The 22779-nt window shown below is 43.3% G+C and overlaps 1 protein-coding gene across 13 annotated transcripts in view; it reads left to right on the top strand.

Annotated features, from left to right (window-relative positions):
* dmd (dystrophin) overlaps positions 1–22779 on the top strand; it is a 1591310-nt gene that overhangs the window by 1274975 nt on the left and 293556 nt on the right. For all 13 annotated transcript variants that reach the window (XM_067992781.1, XM_067992785.1, XM_067992782.1 and 10 more), the window contains one exon: positions 7650–7767. In XM_067992781.1, coding sequence (XP_067848882.1) covers positions 7650–7767 — 118 coding nt within the window. The remainder of the gene's footprint in view (positions 1–7649; positions 7768–22779) is intronic.

Here is a 22779-nt window from a genome sequence, read left to right on the forward strand (position 1 = left end):
TCTTCCAACCCATCCGCTGGCTTGAAGTTGCCCCACACAGGCTACCCATACCCCCTTTTGTTTCCCATTTTATAATAACCGCCCCTGCCCCTCCCCCCCACTGGCTGTATTTCTTGTGTCCCCCTCCCCCCAAGGCTAGCTGTTCTGTGCCTCTATCTCCCTAGCATCGCTGATCTAAATTCCTCTTCCTCAGCACTTCCTTCCTGCCCACCCACTTTTTGCCTCATCTGTTCCTTCCTCTCCCTCTGTCTTCTCCCTCCTCTCCCTCCATCTTATCCCCTCCCCTCCCCTCCCCGCCTTTCCTTTTCCTCCCCCTTCCATTATTCCCCACCCTCTAACCAGCTTGACCTGAAAAATTCAAATTAGTTTTCACTACCCACACGTAGTATCACAGGACATCGACTAGTATGTAAAAAAAACTTTCGGCATTCACGTACAATGGTGTCATTAATGAGAGAGGCATAGGGCATGATTTCGACCCTGAGCCGGGAAGGGGCAGGGGCGGGAGGTGTCAAATTGCAGATGGGAAACCTGGAAGTACGGGTTTCCCGAATGTCCTTACAGTTTTGACGTAAGGACGTCTTTTTTTTTGTCCGTTTGCCGTCCGACTACCCAGTCATTGCGGAGCTCCACGATCGTTGTGGTTGGGGTCGGAGATCGGGGGCGGGGGTCTGCGATCGTTGTGGGGGTTGCTGTAGGTAGGGCTTGTTGGGCCTGGGGGCAGCACTCCTACTCCTCCAAGCCCACAAGCTGTGCCAGAAAGGCAGTTATCTTCAGTTTCGGGCCTTCTCGACACCTCTCACATGGCGTGAAGGAGAAGGCCCGGGAATCTCGGCCCCCTGAGGTTGAAATTGGAAAATCTGTAATAATGAAGGCCTGCAGTTTCCTTGAAAGGTTTTAGTCACCAACCCACCCCCTGAGAGCGGGTTGGTCGCCCGCCCTTCATCCCGCCCCGGTGAAAACTGGAAATGGGCAGGTTGGGGTGGGTCTGAAACAGTTGCGATTTTCAATGCCCCCCCCTCCGCCCCCAACCCACTTGTTCTTCAATGTTTAAATTGTGCCCATAATTACATCACTAAGCACACGTACTTTTAAAGGCCTTTGGTTGATCTTGACTTGCAGCATGTATTTTATTTCTGTTAAAATTACATGTCAGTGATGCATGACAACAGTACTCCTATCAATCCCATGGCTCAATGTTTACTGCAAACTTTGTGCAAGTTACATATTCATATAGTCGATAAACTTGACACGTGAGATTTGGGGAGTAGAACATGAAGGAGAATATTCACATATGTTATACTTGGCCTGAGAAGGTAGACAGAACAATTTTTCCTATAGCAGGATAATACTGACTTGAGAGAACTTGCATCCTGGACAACTGTTGTTAACCCCTCCTTCAGCAGTGTTATACAAAACTTACCTCGGCTTGTAATAGGGAATGCTAAACTACTGGGGTCTTTCACTGAAGGTGGAAATATCAGGCCCCGTTGCCTTCATTGTATTGTGGAGCTGAGATCTGCCCTAAATCAATCCAGTCCAGGGTTGATCTCCAGTCTGATTTATATCTTGTTTGCAGAAGCTACTGAAGCAGATTTTAGCAAGCAAATCATTGAACCCAGCCTCTGTCAACCTAACTAAACCAAATAGGTCTTGTGGTTCTATATGTTGCACAACCAGCATTCAGCTACATTTTCATTCAGGTTATTTGGTGTTGGCCAAAGACACATGGCGGTATCCCTGTGCCTGCCTTTCATCTGCTTGACTAACAGTTATTAAAAGAGCAATGGTGCTAATCCTTTACCCAGCATATCCATTTTGAATCCTGGACACGTGGCAGTGGAAATGTGTGTTTTTCAAATCAGTGATGATTTATGAGTACATTATTGTGGACATAATGCAAAGGATTTTGCAAATGCATGCATTTAAAAGTCTGTGAAAAGAAATATATGGTTCCAAGTGCTATTGAAATTAATCCCACCAATGATAAATAATGTTTCCTTAAAAATAGATTAATAGTTCTCATCAAGACATGTTTTGGACAGAAGCCAAGATGTATTGTTCTAATCATAATTCAGGACTTTTTGTTGACATTTTACAAATAAGTTGGTCCAATGACTATAATGGTGCCAGTATCATACTGATGTAGCATCATCATACTCCCTGTTGTATATGGAGCCTAATCACAAAAACTTTAGAGGCTCAAACAGGCTCAATTTGTGTCAGTGTCGAACACTTTTGGTAGCTGTGTAACATTTTTGATCACAGCGGTGTTCATTGAGTGGTGAAAAAACTATATGTATTGGATATATGCATACAGCAGCATAGTCATCTTTTCTTTTGTTGTTGCGATTGAGTTACAAATGGGCTGTATGGATATATGCAGCATTCCTTCAAATGTGTTACATGTTTCCCACCCTTTACGTTTCTCCAAAAGCTCTTCTCCATCTCAACCTCCTCGCTCCCTTCTGCTTTGGAATTTTTGTTCTCTGTCTCATACCTCCTGCCACCACCCACCCCCCCCCCGCCCCCCCACCCTCCTTCCCAATGTAGATCTCAGTGTTGCAGAAAGATGTGTGGGTACATGGAGTTCCATCATGCCCATGTAGACAATATGATGATGGAGGAAAAATTTCCATCATTACAGATCAGTGGGAGTTTAGGCATCTGTGAAATTTGGGATCAGTTTCCTAGGGGGTGAATTTCCACAGGGGTTTCTCCTGCTTGTGCACTGTAACTTCAGCAAAAGAAACCCCGGAAAAACGGCGCAAACAACATTTATGCGACCGTTCCACCAAACCTATGCCACATCAATGGGAGAAGTCCCGCGGAAATTCATCCCCTAGTGTCTGTTTGAAATGAGTGTGAACATTGTAAAGTGTGTAAATGCAGGGTAAAAATGCTGGATTTCCACGGGTAATTAGAGTTTGCGGCCAAAGTACCCGTGAGATTTGGTGGGGGTTCTATTGTTATTGTGTGTAAGTATTAGGCACAATCATTGTTATTAATAATGTTAGGATACTAAAAGAATTTTAGGTTGGACGTGATAGCTGATAAGCTCAGGTTTCCTCTGGAATTTAGATCTGCCTTTTCCCAGCTCTAAGGGTTTAACATGTTTTACTTCTGTAGTCTGTAGCCATTGTCCTTCAGAAGCACATATACCTGTAGACAGTCAATGTCATGGGGAATCTCTACAGGACTTACTGACGTCTAGGAATCTATTTTTCTCCTTTCAATATTTTTACCAAATTACCAAACTTTTTACCAAAAAATAGAGATAAATTAAAAGGGGTGTAATGATGGCAAAAAGCTGCAATGAAGGTAACTTTGTTCCCTGTGTTTATCATTGATCTGAGAATTTGATTATGATATATTATAAGCTACAAACTGTTATTAGCTCCATCTTCCATCACATCAAAATATTTCCAGAGTATATGAAATTGAAGGGAGTCCAATGTATTGTGCCCTAAAAATATAACTATTAACTGTATTCTTTGACTTGGGACATGAAAGTAGAGCGAATAGTGACTATATAGCACTGGCAAGAGGCAGTTGACAGTATCGGCGGGGGAGGGGGGTGATAGATCAGCAGACCTCCTGGAGAGGGATCATTAATTGCATGAAGAATTCTTCCAACTTTGTGGTGTTGTATGTATGCAAATTTGCCATCTCAGGTGAAGACATGGTTATTAACTGTAATGGCTGACCATTAGGGAAATATTCTGGGAGGAAGGTAGTTAATGTCTCAAAATGAATACCTGTGACACGAAAGGCTTCTTTTGGCATGTATGCCCATCCAGAGCTACTCATCTTTAGTTCACTTGTTTCTAAAGTTTATTTCCATATCATGCATTGAGACAGAACTCCATGGGGGCAGAGACGTACTCCATGCAAAAATTTCAAAGACTCTGTTGAAAAAATCTAAGGAGGACTCTTAAGATTTTGGAACACTTCGTGATGTTCAAGTCAGGATAAATTAGTATGGAGATTTAGCAGCATATTTTGATCTGCTATATTCATTTTGCTTCTGTGTAACATTAATTCTAGTAAATAAATTTGACTTACGGCTTCAGCCGAAACTATATAGGAACATAGGAACAAGAGTAGGCCATTCAGCCCCTTGAGCCTGTTCTGCCATTCAATTAGATCATGGCTGATCTGTACCTCAATTCGTTTTCCTGCCTTGGCTCTGTATGCCTGATACTCTTCCCTTACAAAAAGGGATGACCCCCAGCCTGACTCCCTGATGACTGACCCCCATCCCACCCCCCCCCCCCCCCACCAAGATAACTGAGCCTCACCCCCACCCTCCTCATCTAACAGTTACCTGTTCACATCCGCTTCCTTCCTCTTCTCCTGTCCGACTGAGACCAGCCTGTCAATCAGGCAGGCCTGACGGGCGGGAAACGTACAAAAAAAAAATAAAGCACATCCTTATGTTAAAATCGTACGGACATTTGAGAAACCCGTACTTCCAGGTTTCCCATCAAGAATTCCACCCTTCCCCCCCACCCCCTCGATAAAATCATGCCCATGGAAACTGTCCTGTTGCTGTGAGCAAAAATAAATGTTAGAAGAAGTCCTGAACTGTAATGCAAACCCTTCCAAAAACGGGCCAGCAAACATTGAAAGGATCGTTTTTTTGCTTACTCCTGATTAAAATCATTCATGTCAAACTGATGCAGAATATTGTACTCACAGGTTAGACCTGATGTTGATGAGTTGAAGAAAGAGGAAGATTTCAAAGTATTACCACATCTGCACAGATGTGTACAATGTGGGTGAGGAGGGGAGGGAAAAGAGAGTGTTCACACAGTTCAAATGGATCATCTAAGTTTATTAAAGATTATCCTCTGGCCCTAGCTCATAGTATACAATTTGGACACTGTTTCTTTATATTCTTACATCTTTATTATTATGTACTGCCCCAGAAATGCCAGGTCTGTTAAAATATTGAACCTTCTGTAACAAGATAAGACTCTATAGTTAAGTAATACCCCAGGTAACACAGATCCTGCAAGGACTATTGTAAAAAAAAAATGATCACACCAAACATTTGCAGCAGATTAAATCTACCTGGCTACTTTAGGTCATTTCAGTTAAGCTTCTGCAGTGTTTAATAATCACATGAATAATTTTAGTTTTTATTATCTTTTTAGAATGTTTTGGCATGCTTATACATGCCAACATACAAAACTCAGAAAAGCTGACCAGTAGCTTCAAAATAGTTGACAATTCAAAAAAATGTACAACTGAAAAACAGCTCTGAATAAAGGCCTGTGACCAAAGCAACTGCTTCAAAGCAATTGACTAAGTTGGATTCCTTTTAATTGAATGGTATTTCAGGATTTTTATTTGTGTGCTAGGACCACATTCCATAATTGAGCATGTTTTTCTATGAAAACTGAAACTCACTGGCCTTACATATGACATACAAAAAGAAAAGTTACAGTGGGAGTGCAATGGGATACATACTTGTTATGGCTTTAGCTGCAGCTATACCTAGTATTCAATCAATTATATTATAGGGGGAGCAAAACACAAATGTGCAATCTTTTGCAGTGGTGAATTTTGAAGGAAGAATTGAGCTCTGCTGAGGCAAAAGTAATTTCCTGGTGGGTTTGCTGGCCATGTGCCCCCAGATCATCTAGATTTTTGACATTTTTTGGTGCATCTTTTTGAACAATACTGCGATTTAACACCTGGAGCCAAAAATAACTTATTCTGAAATGGTCTTATATATACATTAAATATTAAAATAAAAGTAATTGTTACGAGTGATGGTGAAGAAGGAATTGCCTTAAGCTAACCAGCTGGTGAAGAGACTGGTGCTAAAGTGGAGAGAGCTGATGGATATGAAGCTCCAGTCCAAGAAACTGTCTTTTAAAATCCTTATATAATAAAACATCTCCTCTGAAATGTATCTAGATTAGCAAATCAATTGGTTTAAAGCTACAGAGAAGGAAAGTAACCATACAAAAAAAAATGCAGTTCTTTTAATACTTTAATTGATGATTGATTATGATTTGAAGTGATGCCATAAGATCGCATTTGCCTTTGCACAAAACAGCTAGTTGGATCTTGATTTCTTTTAATTGATACACAATGCATCACAAGTTATCTCTTCCATGCCTGCGCTAAAACAGGAGAAGTGAGTCCTTGTATTGCCACACAAGTTGTGCAGATGCAGACTCAAAACACTAATCGCCCGTACAAAACCCAAATGATTGAAATCTACGCGTCTGTCAACAGTCAATAAGCACGTACTGTGTCTGGAATGTGCACAATGCACCCTGTGTGCAAGATATATATAATATCTATCTATCCATCAATCTATCCATATAACAAATTTAGAGTATTGCCTTTACATGTACTTTACTTAACACTTTCCCGTTACACATATTTCCATTATGCTTTCTCTGCCACTTTTAAAGTACTAAAGAACTTACAGATGATTCTCCTGCAACAGCGAGAAACGCGGCTATCGGCACTCTGGGGAAACCTTGGGTGTTGGGCATCATGGGGGGCTGATTTGTTAGCTGAGTGTGTATTTTGCATTTATTGCTTGTCCTTCCACTGCTGGAGAAATCTTTGAATAACTCAGCCCACCCCCACCTCCTGCTAACCACATCCTGACCTGATGCAATTGGACCATGAGCCTGCTAACCATTGAGTGCATGGTGGCGGCAGCAGCAGGGAGTGGCCTGCGCTCATGGGGGGCGAGGTTTGCTGAAAGGATTTCCCCAGAAATGTTAGTCCCCTCCGCCTGCTCAGGTGGATGTGAAAGATCCCATAACTTTATTCGAAGAAGAGCAGGGTTGTTGTCCTGGTATACTGGCCAACATCTTTCCCTCAATCAAAACCACCAAAAGAGATCATTTGGTTGTTTATCTCATTGTTGTTTGTGGGACCTATCTGTGTGCAAATTGGCTACTTCAGCAGTCTACATAACAACACTTCAAAAGTAATTCATTGCCTGTAAAGCACTTCGGGACATGAAAAGTGCTACATAATTGCAAGTTTTTTCCTTTACCTGTATGAATATATGTAAGGAATCTTACAACACCAGGTTATAGTCCAACAGTTTTATTTGAAAATCACAAGCTTTCGGAGGCTTTCTCCTTCGTTGGGTCACACTTCACCTGACGAAGGAGAAAGCCTCCGAAAGCTTGTGATTTTCAAATAAAACTGTTGGACTATAACCTGGTGTTGTAAGATTCTTTACATTTGTTAACCCCAGTCCATCACCGGCATCTCCACATCTTGTATGGATATACTTACAATATGGATTTGGCTTCTAAACTTTAAATTGTCAGAAACCATTGAACTGGGGATCCACATGGACTCTGTTCTAAAATTAAAATTGTTAGTGTAAATTAGGAATATATGCTGAGAATAGTGGAAGTGAATGCACACACATGCACACCTCATGGCATTTTCAAAATTAGCCATTTTATAGAAACATTATTTGCTCCACTGATGGATTTGTGAAGTTTTCACATTTATGCTTGTTAATTTTATTAATATTATCCGTGACAATTCAATCAGACCATATCTGAAAACCAAAACTTTATTATTTTCTATCTAAGGATTTTAAAATTCTGTCTCATGACAATCTTTCCTTTTCATCGATTTTCCTCCTTCTCCAGGCTACTCTGCAAGACTTGGACCAAAAGCACCCTCAGCTGGATGAGCTTATTACTACAGCACAGAACCTGAAGAACAAGACAACCAATCAGGAGGCCCGAGCAATCATTACAGATCGCAGTAAGTAATCTGAATAGGCAAATAAATGGGCACATTATGTAACTCTTCACATTTGTATCCTGCATTGGAATGGGCTAGTTTAAAATGTTATTACTTGACTGGATAATTAATACTTAACGACATGGAGACTGAAGAAATATCATTGCTCCTGGCTCAAATGAGTGCAGTTAACATGTTGGTGTTTTAAATCATGGAACCACATTTAGAATGGCATAGTGATTCAACATCAGTGCAGCCACAGATTTGTCAAGTTCCAAAACAGAAGTGACGGAAATCGCAATAATCTCCTCCTCAGCTCCCCAATGACTCAGCTAAGTTAAGACAGTGAGTAGCTGAGCTATTCAAAAAGAAGTTCCCAGGTTCCATCTTCAGTCTTTGCTGAGCTGGTGGATCTCAGCTGGGGCAGCAGTAGGGGCAATACCAATGACCTCTGGGCTGGAAAAGCAGAGATCGGTCAGGGTTACTGTGCCTTATGTCTATCCAAGTTTGCTCATGGATGACAAATGAGGATTAGGTCATGCTAAACTGTGATGTTGCCTGCAGCAAAATAGCACGGTGACACTTACTGTTTACACAAGGAAAATGGTTGAGGTACTGGAGGGGACTCTGTGGGCCTGGTACTGGACCCCAGCAAGATGTCAGTGACCTCTGGAGAAGAGGACAGGAGAAAATCTTTTTTTTAAAAAAAAATTGAGAATCTTTACTCAGAGTGGTATGTGGAACTCACTACCACATGGAGTGGTTGAGGCGATTAGCATAAATGCTTTTAAGGAGAAACTAGATAAGTACACAAGGGAGAAAGAAATAGAAGGATATGTTGATAGGGTTAGATGAAGTAAGTTGGGAGGAGGCCCATGTGGAACATAAAACACCGGCATAGACCTGTTGGACCGAATGGCCTGTTTCTGTGCTGTAAAATTTGATGTAATTCTATTAAAACAAATGTTCACATGTTCAACACTAAAATTGTACTTTACACAAGTTATTGATTGATTTCCATTGTGAAATAGCTGAACTTCATATGTCTTGAAAATAACAAAAGTGTAAAACTTGCAAGTTTATGACACAGAGTTACACATTCAAGCACAGAATAGAGTATCATATAGAGATATTTTACAAAGGAATTAGATTGTGTGAATAGCCCGAAAAGGCAGTGCAACTCAGTAATAATCAATAACTCTTCCTGTGCCTGTAGCACTGACTGCACTTTATCAAAGACCCTCCTCTCTAAACTGTTAGCAATCAATACCAAGTCGGAGTCCAGTGAGTAAATGACTCCCTGAAGAGGTGTGTAAACCTCACTGCCTCTCAATAACAAGAATCCAGCGCCAACTACAAGGCAAGCAACAGACGCAGAGCTGGATTTTCCATTGATTTACTGTCTGTTTGTCAGTGGTTTTGGGGTGTTAAACTGTATAAGGCATTCCACCTTAACTCCACCGATTTGTTTTCTTTTCAGTTATTAATTTTCGAGATGTGGATGTTACTTGCAAGGTCGGCATTTATTGCCCATCCCTAATTGTCCTTGAGAGGGTGGTAGCAGTTTGATACAACTGAATGGCTTCCTAGGCTACTTCCGAGGACAGTTAAGAGTCAACCACGTTAGTGTGCGACTGAAATTACATATAGGCCACAATGGGTAAGGATGGCAGGTTTCCTTCCCTAAAGGACATTAGTGAACCAGTTGGATTTTTATGACAATCCGACAACATCATGGTCATTTTTACTGATACCAGCTTTTTATTTCTAGATTTTCTAAACTGAATTCAAATTCTCAAACTACCATGGTAGGATTTGAACTCACATCTTCTAGATTATTATTCCAGGCCTCGGAAATACTCATAGTCCAATAACATAGCTACTACGCTAACGTACTCACTAAATTAAAATATTTTCTTCCTTAAAAAGCACCATTGTCCTTTAAGGCCTAATTGGAGTCCAATGAAATGGGAATAGTTGGGCGTGGCCAACTTTCTGCTCAGTTTCTCCTAACTTTCCCCAAACCTGACCCTTTGACAGTGAGGGACTAGATTGATGTGAGATCTAGGAGGAGAACAGACATGTGCTATTTGTGGGATCTTGCTGTGAGCATTTTGGCTGCCACATTTGCCTACATTACAACAGTGACTTCCTTTCAAAAGTAATTTATGGGCTGTGAAACTCTTTGCGATGTCCTGAGGATGTGAAAGATGCTCTATAAATGCAAGTTCTTCTTCTGTGATATGAAACACAGAAGATTTTTTTTCAGCTGTGCACAAAGTGACATTCCACCTAGAAGAAATAGCAGCTGAGTGTATGGGCATTGCAACATTTTGAGAAAGCACATGAAGCTGACACTGTATGATGAGCCTTACCCAGCCTTGATCAACCTTGTCATCCCACCTCGACTTCAACCTTGTCATCCCCTGTCCATCTGCCTATTATCTGCAGAGTTTCCTTTTCATGCCAACTCAGGGTTTTTCAGTAATGTTGTTCTTCCCCACTTGCATTTCTCTATCGGTGGTTATATGTGACCTTTTCCTTTGCAGGGAGAAAACACAATCTTTAAAGGAATGATAGTGGCATTGATACTTGTCCCGCCCGCCCGATATGAGCACATGCCATCCCATGACATTGAGAATTGCAAGTGTAGTTTTCCTTTAAATGAACTATCCTTCAAGATTAGCAAAACCCCTTGTGTCAGACAATGTGAGTTCACAGAGTTGTATTGAGTTAAGATGGTGCTTGAATGTTTCCAGTGATTCTCCTTGGCATAAGTTAGTGTCCCTACCACCAATCACTTTGGTTTGACATTGCACAGAGTGCAAAGTTTACCTCAATTCAAATGTTTAGAGAGCTGGAATTCTCCCTTCCTTGTTTCAGTTTCTAACTGTTGGGAGAGTTGGCTCAGTGCGCCAGTGGTGTAATGATGAGGTATACACAACAGGAAAGTTCAGATTCGATCCTTGTTCTATACTGAATTAGTTGATATCAGTCTGGGGCATTACTTAGCTAGACTGTGGGAAAAATAATTGGCCAGAAAACCTGTTCCTCATCATTATCAACTTGGAAAGTGCATGTGTGGACTTTGTGTAAGCATAGGATTGGGTTTGGTTCTGATTTCCTCCAAATCAGAATCACATAGCCTGCAGTCACTCACTTCTTAGATATACACATCAAACATGGCTATTTGAATGCCTGTGTCAGTGAAACTATACCTTAATAGGACGTGACTAGCCTTGATGCTCCAGCCATCATGAGTGTGGGACAGGCTTGACAAACCAGCTGGTCTTTTCCTGCCCGTCATTTTCATATGTTCGTATTCTGGAAAAGAGGAAAAAGGTGAAGGGGAGTAGATCTATCCAAAAGATTGGTGTGCTCGATTGGATGCTATTAAATTCTCGCTCTGTTTGGTAGTGAACTCCTTTAAGGGTGCATTTATAGAGTGGCTACTGAGACCATAACTGCAGTTCAGGTTCCAGCCAGTCAGCTTTGTTTACACTGCATGGCTCCTGCCTGGCTGGAACTGTCATGTTTAGGGGAGAACTCTGTGACTATCTGGGCACATGCACAGACAGAGGTCTCTCCCAACAGTTAGAAACTGAAACAAGGAAGGGAGAATTCCAGCTCTCTAGACATTTGAATTGAGGTAAACTTTGTACTCTGTGCAATGTCAAACCAAAGTGATGACGTCACCAGGGGATGAGACTACTGCCTCCAGGAAGTGCCACTCTTCTTCGTTCATGAGTCAGGTTGAGCCCTGATTCCGGATTTACACTCTCAGTTTAGAGTTGGTGCGTGGTGAAAATTAACACTGACGCTAAACTTGCTTTGTAAAAGCAACCAAAGATTTTTTAGCCGAATGTGAACAGACAGAGTTTAGACACACTGCAGCAAAACCATATGCGGTAACAAATTGGATCATTGTTTTGTTACTATCAGTTACATAACAAGAGCTTGTAGGGAACATTTAATTGAGTACCTGCTGGCTCTGTTGTGACATCATTGAAGTATAAAATCACAGAATGCCAGTTGAAAATTCAAATAGCAGAAAGTATATAAGGGTAGAGTGCTCGGAGAATTACCTTTCAGTGAGTCAAGATGCTGTTCAAAGCTTTCATTGAGAACACACTCAGGGAACACTTATCCCTGTGCAATCTACTCCAAGACAAATAGATTGTTATTCAGTTCTTGAGATTAGCAGTTCAACCTTACCCCTTCGTATTATTGGCTGCAACAATGTATTTTTTTTGATTTGCAAGAGTAATATATTTGAGTCAGACCAATATTTAAGAGAAAAAAAGTGGAGAAGCTGGTTTTGTGCTTGGGTAACAGGCCTTAGGAAACTGTTTGTTATGTATGAATGAGCTGAGAGACAAAGCTGTTGGGACCGGAGTCTTTGTATAAGCAGAAGCAGGAACAATTTAATCCTCTTCTGACCTGCACAGACTTCTGTATTAACAGCCAAGTTTTACCAATTTTCTGGATAACCTGAACGTTGACCTCCCATTTTTGCCAAGGAGCAGCATATTATCACAGATTATACAAAATGGGTACAGACTGGATCACATACTAGTAAGCTCAATGCGAGCCTTTGTTCTGTACACTTCAAGATTGCCAAAACATTTTAAATTATTGATTAAAAATTAGAAATTCTATTCCACTGGGAAAGTTCTTTTCTGGTTATAAGCTCATTCAATAAGCTTGCAAAAAGATTCTTTATTCTTATTTTATGAGTTCCCTCTCTGTAACAGCTTATTTCTACTGCCCAGTTTGCATTGTGTGCTTTGTCCAAGAAACCACCAGCAGATCGCCTGGGAAATGGAGTGGAAGGTGTTATCATGTCACTCCTACATCATGACATTAAGTGCTCCCACCTGCTTCAATGGGAGCATCCTGCCCGGCCCAGTAAACCCCAGGATATGCGGGTTTAGCACAAATGGAGCTGAGACCCAGCAATACAGGTCTCCACTTCTCTTTTCTGTTCCTAAAGCCCCAGGAATTGGCACAGAAGGGATGTTATGCCCCATACAGTCAGCACCACTGAAGTGAATCTATCTATTAAGTGAAGAGATTGGAAATTCAAATCCATTACGCATCTACGTGTATTCAATTTTGTTAGCTGAGTAATTTTAGCTGTAGGTGATTGTGTATAACGTTTTTTTCTCCAGAGTAGGCATTTTATTCCATTTATAGCTGCCTTTAATTTCTTGATTGACTGAGATTACTCCAGCGGTCTACTGAAGTAAAGCAAGTTGGATGCAATAATAGTACAAAATTGGTTATCTGTTTGCAAAATTTCCCATTACGTTGTGTGTAGGAAGCTCTGTCGTTCTCCTTGATGCAGTGATTCAATATTAATGAGCTGTTTGGAGCAAAATGACAACCAAGATCAGGAACAGTTGTTGACTCTTGAATGCCTGTTTCAGAGTATAGGGTGGACATTTTGAGCACAAACTAAGATGACATTTAACACAGATAAATGTAATGTGTTGCGCATATATATGCCTCTAAAATGTCCTGCATCGAGAGGCACATTACTCATTCAAATGTTGGAAAACTTGTCAACCTGCTAAGGTTTGGAAATTTGCAACAACTGTCCCTCAAGTGTGATCCTGTTGCACGTTACTTGGGATTGGGTTTATTATTGTCAAGTGGCAGGAAACTACAGGGCTGTCTAGTGTCTATAGCCTGGTTTTGCCTCTTTCTACTGCCTGATTTTCAAGTGTATCTGGGGGTGTGAGCGGGAAATGGAGCAGGCATCCTTTCAGCTGATCGCCACCCTGCTCTGCAAGTATCCTTCTTTTAAAAGCAGAAATCATGAAATCCAGATCCCTAGGCTCTTCAATGGAAGGTTGACGTGCCCTTACTCTCCAGTTAGCAACGTCTTCCTCCTCATCTTCCACACCGAGCTGTTCCTTCTCACTCAGGCACTGTGTTTTAGCCCACTTCTCAGCAGGTGTGCGAATGCAAATCATGCATTGCTGTTTTTCCGCTTGTGTTTTGCCCAAGTGTAAAATTTAGGCTTGTCTTTCCAATGCATTCAGAACTCACCTGGAAAGTTTTTGAATTTCAGGTTGATTGGAGAGGCAGACTCTAAAAAGACTCGTACTTATTCCTCAAATGCTGGTATTTGAAAGGAATTTGATCAACATTTTTAATAGGCTGGGAGATCGGGGATGCATGAAGTCAGGCATTTCAATCAGTTGTTCTACTGATGTGCAAGCAGAGCTGAGTCTCACAGCTGACTGTTTTGCTTGCTGCCAGCCTGCTGATCAAACTGATCAAACTCCTCGCCTCAAATAGCGCCAATTCACGAATTAAAAGCGTTTATTGAAGTATAGTATTCATTTTAGTCAGCTGCCAGACATAATGAAATCCAATGCTTTTAATTGACTGCCAGATTTTTTAAAAATGCATTCAGTTTTTATTTTAAAACTATCCGAGTATCTTGGTTGTCAGCAAGTTCTCCTGGTATCCTAGCCCAATTTTGACCCTTAATTAACACTATCAAAAACAGATGGCTCATTCGTTGGCTATTTGCGGCACCTTGAAGTCTACATATTGGCTGTTGTGTTTGCCTACATAACAATAGTAACTGTACTTCAAACACAATTCATAGGCTGTAAAATACTTTGGGATGTCCTGAGGATGTGAAAGACACCATGTGAGTGCAAGTGTGTTCTTATTTCATCAATGGCCTACTGATTCATCCAAACTAATTTTGTCTTTCAAATATTTCAGATAAATTAGGTTTTGGCAGTAGGTCCGTTTCAGTATGTAAGTCTGTGTTTTCGGACCCCGATTGCCAATTTAGGTTGGAAATGGTCAGAGGGTGGGTTGTGCACACTCCGATCATTTCCATGGGCGATAGAGCAGAAGAGACCCAGCCAAGGTAAGAGTGAAATTATGAAAATCCAGGCCGTGATGTCCATTAAAGTCCATTCAAAATAGAAACATTAGGTAGGATTTTCTTCTGAAATTACACTGCTTTTGTAGCATAACTCAGGCAGGCAGGGGTGAAAAATAAAACAGGGAGCTAACCTGCCATTTCCTCTCCCATTTGCTGGCCTGTATCAATCATCCAGCATCACTTTTGCTGAACGTTGGAAGTGCACACCCAAATAGGGGCAGACGTAACCAAATAAGATGATAATGACAGAGTGACAACATGAGTCATATTTCCTATCATTACCGCCGTGGCTACACTGGATGTAAGGAACACCCATATACAACAGGTGTCCAGCATTGCTAGGACTGAATGAGACCTTCAAAAAAATTTAAAAGCCCACCACAGAGAGTACATTCAATCATGGGGTGATCGAATTGCGCTCCCCGACTGAAACTCCGCAGGATATCCGTCTGAGGCCAGATGCTTCTCCCTAGCCTAGAGCAGGACAGCCTGTTTAACCTGCTGTTGGCACCAGTCTTGTAACAGCAGGGATTGTCCACTCCTGCCAGGAACCCAATAGATGCATCTAATGTAGGTAGCAACAGTGTGATAGCGTACTTTTTAGCAACTCAATTCCTGGCTGTTTTGACTCTTACCAAAGTACTGATGTCAGTTTTGAAAACAGATTTCTTCAGTTTAATTCAGTTTTCTTCCCTTTTGTCCTCCCCTCTCTTGATGACACTGGGGCCGATTTTCACTTGGGTCGCTTGGCATTAACGTGGCCTCAAAAAGGGGTCGGTAGCCTTACCTCCCCCGTTAACTCCGACGAAGAGACCTACCGCTGGGTGCCCAAAGTGCTCACCTGCTTCAGCCAGTGGGCCCATTTCAGTATGCATATCGGGGTTCTTGGACCCCAATTGCCATTTTAGGTTGGAAATGGTCAGGGGGTGGGCTGTGCACTCTCTAATCATTTCCATGGGCAATAGAGCCCGAAGAGGCCCAGCCAAGATAAGTGTGAAATTATTCTTGTGGGAGCATTCCAGCTTCCCCGGGTCCCACAGAAATAATCAGGACTGCTGCCGCCCAGGACACCCAGCCCCTCCACCCACGATTACAAATACACCCCATTTACTTTGATGGTGGCCAAGGCAGCCCGATATTGGCCAGCTGGTGAGCTGTTTCGGGATTTCTGTTTGGCTCTCTGCAGCTCACCAGCCCCATTTAAATGAGGCCAGTGCCTCAAACTCACGGCTGACTCTTCGTGCGGATACTGGTCGATCAAAAGTGAAAATCGACTCCCCGCCCCCCCCCCCCCCCACCCCAAGTCATGCTGGGGTCCAGTTCTACAGGTGGCAGCATCTTTCTGGTATCTCATACCAGTAACTATCTTTCACATGTGAGACTTGCCACCAAGTGTCGGCAGGCAATGTGTCTGTGGGTGAGATCAAAATGATGCCTGGTCCCGCCCTCGCCCCATGTCCACGCACTTGTGCAGCCCCGGGATAGCAATCAGGAGAGGGAAACCTGGCTAATTGATTTGCCCCTCACCAGCCCAGGAGAACTGAAACTAATTGTGCCGTGGCTGAGGTCAGAGAACACTGCACAGAACAAAGATGGATTTCTCTTGCTTCAAAATATAGACTCTTCCCATTCAATGAGTGTCTTATTGTTCATATGTGTGGAAATACAGACCTGCAGTACTTAGCCTCTGATATCGCTGGCTGCAAAGCTGAGTGGGGCAATTCTATAAGCTGTAAAAACTATTATGGTCTTTTACGTTACACTTCATTAAATAAGTAATGAGTTCCAGATAACAGTAGATTAGGGCTGTCACAGTGACCATAATGCCCAATGCATCAGTAAATTCAAAAATATTAGGACTCCCACAGTAGCTCTCCTGTTCATTAACGTTAATAGCTTTTGAATTATATTTTGGGGGCAATCATATGATATATTAATTATTTTCATGTTTCATTTTCAAATGAAATTTTCAACAAATTACACCTTTTGTAAATAAGCAGACCCGCTGAGTAGCATATGCCATGATTTAAATGTGCCTTGATAAGCTTATTAAATATGGTTTTGCCAATGAAGACTTAATTACAGTCTGGAGTACACTAAATTAATTTCTCCAATGAAACCTAAGAGAGTTTGTTTCATCAGTTTTGAGGATGTGGAAATAGCTTAGCTTTTAATAGGGTCACTACAGACCATGAACCAATAACAGTGTAGAGAATGGTGAGTAATAGGACTCTTACTTTATGTAAATAAAAATGAGAAAAGTGCAGATGTTGGAAATCTGAAAACAAAAGCACAAGGGGCCAGATTTTGCTCTGAACGACGAACGAATGGTGCCCGCCACTCATTAGACTTAGGCTTGCCCATGGATTTTTCATGGGCTTTTGCATGGCAAGTTCCTCTCATCGAACCCCCTATCCAGCACAGCGCCCTCTACAGGGAATCTGGGACCTGTGTGAACAGGGCAAGCGGCTGTATATCCACTTAACCAATCAGGATGAAGCATGCAACACAGACCCAGAACCAGGAAGTGTAAGTTCATACAGTGAATTCAATGTCAAATCAGTTACAGAAAGCGAAATAAAGAGAGGGTAATAAAATATTGAATTAAAAGACAGAGATAAAAGAGACAGAAAGAAAATGTAAAAAAATAAAAATTTTAAATCATTTTTTAAAATTAATTTTTAGCAACTAAAATCTGAAGGAATGAGACTCCACAATTGTAAAAGTTAGTTTTCAGTGCCAGAGAGGTTGTTTGGCAGTCATTAAGACTTACCACGCCGTTAAAATTTTGGTTAGACTAAAAGAACTTGACGTACCTTTTTCTGGCGAGATTATTTGGTTTCCATTCGGGCAGTAGAGGAGCTTCGTGCCATTACATTCATTTCAACAGTGAGTCATCCGGCGAGATCTCCTTCCCGTGAAGCTTCTGGAAGAGCAGGACATCTGGTCGAGGAACTTCTGGATTTCCGCGTTGAACTGCGCATGTGCGGTTGCCGGAAGTTGCTCTACCATTTGCACTGAAATAACGATGAACACTGTTAGGCTCGCCGTTATTTTTAGAGCAAAATCCGGCCCATGGTGTTGGAAATGCTCAGCAGGTCATTCAGCATCCGCGGAGAAAACAGATCCATTTCAGGTGCAGACGCTTCATCAGAAACGAAAGAAAGGAACAGAACAAAGAGCAGGGACTGGAAAAACACACGTAGTCACATGCGGAGGGGAAGTAGAATGTAAAACATTACGGGGGCTAAATTGGGCCGCGTAGCGCCTGTTTTGTAGGCACTGCGTGGACACCTAAACCCCGAAAATGGCGTCCGAGATGCGCGTGCACACTTCCGACATGTAGTGCGCAGGACGCCATATTGGTAAAGGGGTTTGCGTGCGCATACCTAACGAACGGCAGCAGCATCTAGAGTAGGGAGATTATGACGTAACTCGGTGTGCAACGGTGATTTGAAGCAGCCGGCAGCATTTTCGAACTCCCCGCTCCAGCCAATGCACTGTCCAAACCTCGCACAGCTAAACAGGACTTAAGCGCCATGAAGGACCACCCACCGGTGTTATTTAAAGGGAGCATGCAGGAGTTACAGGTTAGTTGCTGGATTATTTATTCTAGCTGCTGGTTTAATTGTGGGTGTTTGTGGAAGTTTCCTATACTTGGAGAAAGTTGCAATATTCCATAGAGAGTGTTCTGGCTGGTCTTGCAGTACTGTTAGTGGTATTTAAAATAGTGTGCTGACCAAAGTTGCTTCTAGACATGGGTGGCCTGCCAGGGCTTCCTCTGGGATTTGAACATGACTGGGAGAATGAAGAGAGGTCACGCAAATCAGGACAAGCTGCCAGAAGAGGGGGGGAGGAGGCGGAGGAAGTGGAGGAGGTGGAGGAGGAGGCAACAAGGTAGACAGGCCCTGTCTGCCAGGGCTCTGTGTGATCAGATTATTAATAAGCGATACCAGTAATCTCAACAACACCTCCCCATTCACCAATAGTGCCACACTTCTTACCTGTCCTCTCTCACATGACCATCAAATTGTCCTCCACATGATTACATAATGCTTCCTCCCTCAGCTCATCGCAGGAGGCTGCTGACCTTCAATTGAGAAGGCTGCAGATGGCCTTGGAGGACCACCTCGAGCAACTCTGGGCCGGGAGGGCCCGGCTTCAGACTGCACCATCTCGGACTGGGCTGCAGCAGTCTTGCCTGGCTGGTTGACAGGCAACAGCAAGGGCAATAGCAGAGTGGCAGGGGTGGGAGCAGGAACGCTGTCATCCTGAGAGTCTTCCATGGCGCCACTGCCACTCTCCCGGGGCGGCGCCTCAGCAATCCTGGTGATCTGTTGGAGAACAGATTACTGGACTTCTGTGACACCCTAGAAGCCCCATTCCACAGTAGAACCCAGAGCTATGATAGCAGCAGTCTGAACCTGTAAAGCAGCATCTGTGCTTCCAAATTCAGTGATCAGACCTTGGATGGCGATGTTTGTGCTGCAGTGGAAGTTGTGACATCAGTCATCAGACCCTGCATCATGGTGGGTTCCACAGGTGCGCTGATGGAGGTGACCACCCGTTCCATGTGGTAAAGGATGGGTCCAGGCTCTGCGCAAAGCCCTGTGCCAAGTTGGAGCTGAACTCCTCCATGCCACTTGACATTGTGCGCAGGCTTTCTGGCAGGCTTTCCAGTGCACCAAGCATTTGGTTGTGTCCGCCCAGCAGCCTTCTTCTGTAGCCTGGCCAATCGAAATCCTCATCTGACTCCTCCGCAGCAGAACTAGTGTGCGACCTCACCCTCCAGCGAACTGGCACCTGTGGTATTCATTCCCCCCACCCCGGCTCCGGTGTACTTGTGCCTGGTGTCTCACCACGTGCAGATCCCTCCTCTGTCCTCGCCTCTAAACTACGTGCAGTGTCAATATCTGAGCTGGTGGCTGCGAGTGTGAGATCGAGTGATTGTATACCTTCATCATCACTGTCATCTGCCTCTGCCTCTGCCTCTGCCTCCTTTGATTGTGCAGCTTCCAGTTCTTGGGTATCTGAAATGACAAAGGGACATGGGTTGAGTTGTGGTGCGGAGAGAGGAGAAGGTAAGACGTGCGTGCTTACACCATCTGGAGCATGAGAGTCAGAAAAGATTGTGTGATGAGGGCGACGTGGGAAGCAAGAACATAACAACATAAGAAATAGGAGCAGGAGTATGCCATACGGCCCCTCGAGCCTGCTCCGCCATTCAATAAGATCATGGCTGATCTTCAACCTCAACTCCACTTTCCTGCCTGATCTCCATATCCCTTGATTCCCCTCGAGTCCAAAAATCTATCCATCTATCTCAGCCTTGAATATACTCAATGACTCAGCATCCACAGCCCTCTGGGGTGGAGAATTCCAAAGATTCACAACCCTCTGAGTGAAGAAATTCCTCCTCATCTCAGTCTTAAATGGTCAACCCCATATCCTGTGACTATGCCCTCTAGTTCTAGACTCTCCAGCCAGGGTAACAACCTCTCAGCATCTACCCTGTCAAGCCCCCTCAGAATCTTATATGTTTCAATGAAATCACTTTTCATTCTTCTAAACTCCAGAGAGTATAGGCCCATTCTACTCAATCTCTCCTCATAGGACCACCGTGTAATCCCAGAAATTAATCTAGTGAAACTTCTTTGCACCACCTCTAAGGCAAGTATATCCTTCCTTAGATAAAGAGACCAAAACTGTACTCAGTACTCCAGATGAGGCGAGAAGGAGGATTAGGTGTGCAGAGACCCTCATCATTGATAGCTGTAGCACCACCAGTGGTCACGGCCTCAGCCACAGCCCGTCCAGTGATGGCCAGCACTGTCTCCTCCATGGGGGTGAGGACGTGTAGGCGTGCCTGTCCTCCGCCCATTCTTTCCTGCTGCCTGCTGTTGTGCACCACCTTCTCATGCAAGAAAGAGGGAAATGTGTCAGTGAGTGTCCTGCAAGGTCTTTGAGTGATGTGGCTGCCATGGTTGAATAGCTGTCAGTGTGTGTGACCTGTGAGCTGTGGGTGTGAGGCTTGCCAGAGTGGTAATGTGTGAGGGTGAGATGCAGTATGTGATTTGAAAGGTTAAGTAGTGATTGAAAGAGTTTGTTGCTTGGTGGGTGAAGGGGGATGTAATGCCTGCTAGTGGTGCAGTTGGTAGAATATGCCACTTGAAACTTGAACTCACTCATCTTGACCACTCGTGTCAAATCTTTGAACCTCTTCTTGCACTGCATCCATGTTCTTAGTGCTGTGCTCCTGGCATTGACCTTATCCGCCACAGCATCCCACTGCCTCTTCAGCATATGTCTGGAGGGGCTGCTGCCCCCCTGTGGATACAGGAAGGCCCTCCGTCTGTCCACCTCTTCAACCAAGATCTCTAGTGCACCATCCGAGAACCTTGGTGCACGCTCTCTCGCCACGCAGCCATTCTTCAGTATATTCCACCACAGATTCATTTCCCAAAGCACTTCCAGCACTTCCTGCAGCCACAGTGCACCTCCCCTTTAAGAGGTGCAGGCTGCCTTTAAGTGGTGCTAGCCATTCCCGATATCGGAGCTCCCTGCTGGTGCATGCGGCCAATCAACAGCGCAGGTAGCACTGGCTGTAGGCAGCTATCATTGAAATCATCAGGCAGCATGAAAGTAATGTGCTGTCTGCCAATTTAACCCTCGTCCTTTTTTTGCTTATTTCTTCTAGTTCTGACAAATGGTCTATACTTGAAGCATTGACTTATCTGTTCTCTTCATAGACGCTAACTGACCTGTTCAGTGTTTCCAGCCTTTCCTGTTTCTGTCTTTTATTGTAAGTCTTCACTCTGCCACCTGAGGCTTTACAGACTCTATTCAATTTATACTCCAAGCTCCGGATAACATCTCTTTAATACACCAAGCACTCCAGTAATATCTAATTAATAACAATACTTACATTTATACAGTTTGCCCTGTAACGTAATTGAAAACTTTCAAAGCGCTTCACACAATGGGGGTCAATTTTGACTTTTGAGTGCCCGTACCCGTGATGGGAGGAGGGAGCTGCAGTCGTGAAGCGGGGGGGGATCCCAGGATGGCAGCGACTCATATTATTTTTGTTCTTCAAATTTCAAGATTTTCCATTAACCACTGCAAAAATAATATCTTAGATTTGATGGGCCTATTCGGCTTGATCGCCCGTGGAACTGACTGGAGCACGTACGGCGCACGTTCCAACCGATTCTAATCTTAAATGGCAATCAGGGTCCTACCGCCTATCAAAATGGGCCTACTGCCTGGAACAGGCGGACGCTTTGGATGCCTAGCGGTGGGCCCCTTTCAAAATGTCACCGGCCGCATTGTCAGCGTTAATGGAGCAGTAAGGCTGCGGACCCCATTTTGAGACCGGTACTACCCTGTTAACGCCAGACGAAACGAGTTTAACTGAATTTCTTTGGAGTGCAGTGACTGTTGTACACAATTCAGTGCGCTTATTTGTTTCTATTATTCTGCCCACACAAGAAAAAGCTTCAAATTCAACATTTTCCACTAACTAACTAGTCATTAACTACTTCAAAAAAAAATCTTTGCAACCAGAGAAGATGACGTTATGCTGCTGTTGCCTAAACTTGCGGGGAAATGAACAAATGTCAAGTGGATATTTGACCATGTGGCTATTTAACGACTAAAATATAGTGTTCAGGCACAAAAAAAAATCAAAAAGGCTAATGGAATGTTAGCCTTCGAGGGGCTAGAAGGTAAAGGGGAGGAAGTTTTGCTACAGCTACACAAAACCCTGATTAGACCACATCTGGAGTACTGTGTACAGTCTGGGCATCGCACCTTAGAAAAGATATATTGACCTTGAAATGCAGATTCACCAGAACGCTACCAGGGCTTCAAAGGCTATATTATGAGGAGAGATTACATAAATTAGGCTAATATTCCCTGGAATGTAGAAATTGAAGGGGTAATTTGATTGAGGTTTTTAGGATCTTGAAAGGAATTGATCGGGTAGATAGAGAGAAACTTTTTCTGCTGGTGGGGGAGTCTAGGACAAGGGCACATAACATTAAAATCAGAGCCAGACCATTCAGGAGAGAAGTTCGGAAACACTTCTTCACTCAAAGGGTGGTAGAAGTGTGGAACTC

The sequence above is a fragment of the Heptranchias perlo genome, chromosome 11 (genome assembly GCF_035084215.1).
Source record: "Heptranchias perlo isolate sHepPer1 chromosome 11, sHepPer1.hap1, whole genome shotgun sequence".
Lineage (NCBI taxonomy): Eukaryota > Metazoa > Chordata > Chondrichthyes > Hexanchiformes > Hexanchidae > Heptranchias > Heptranchias perlo.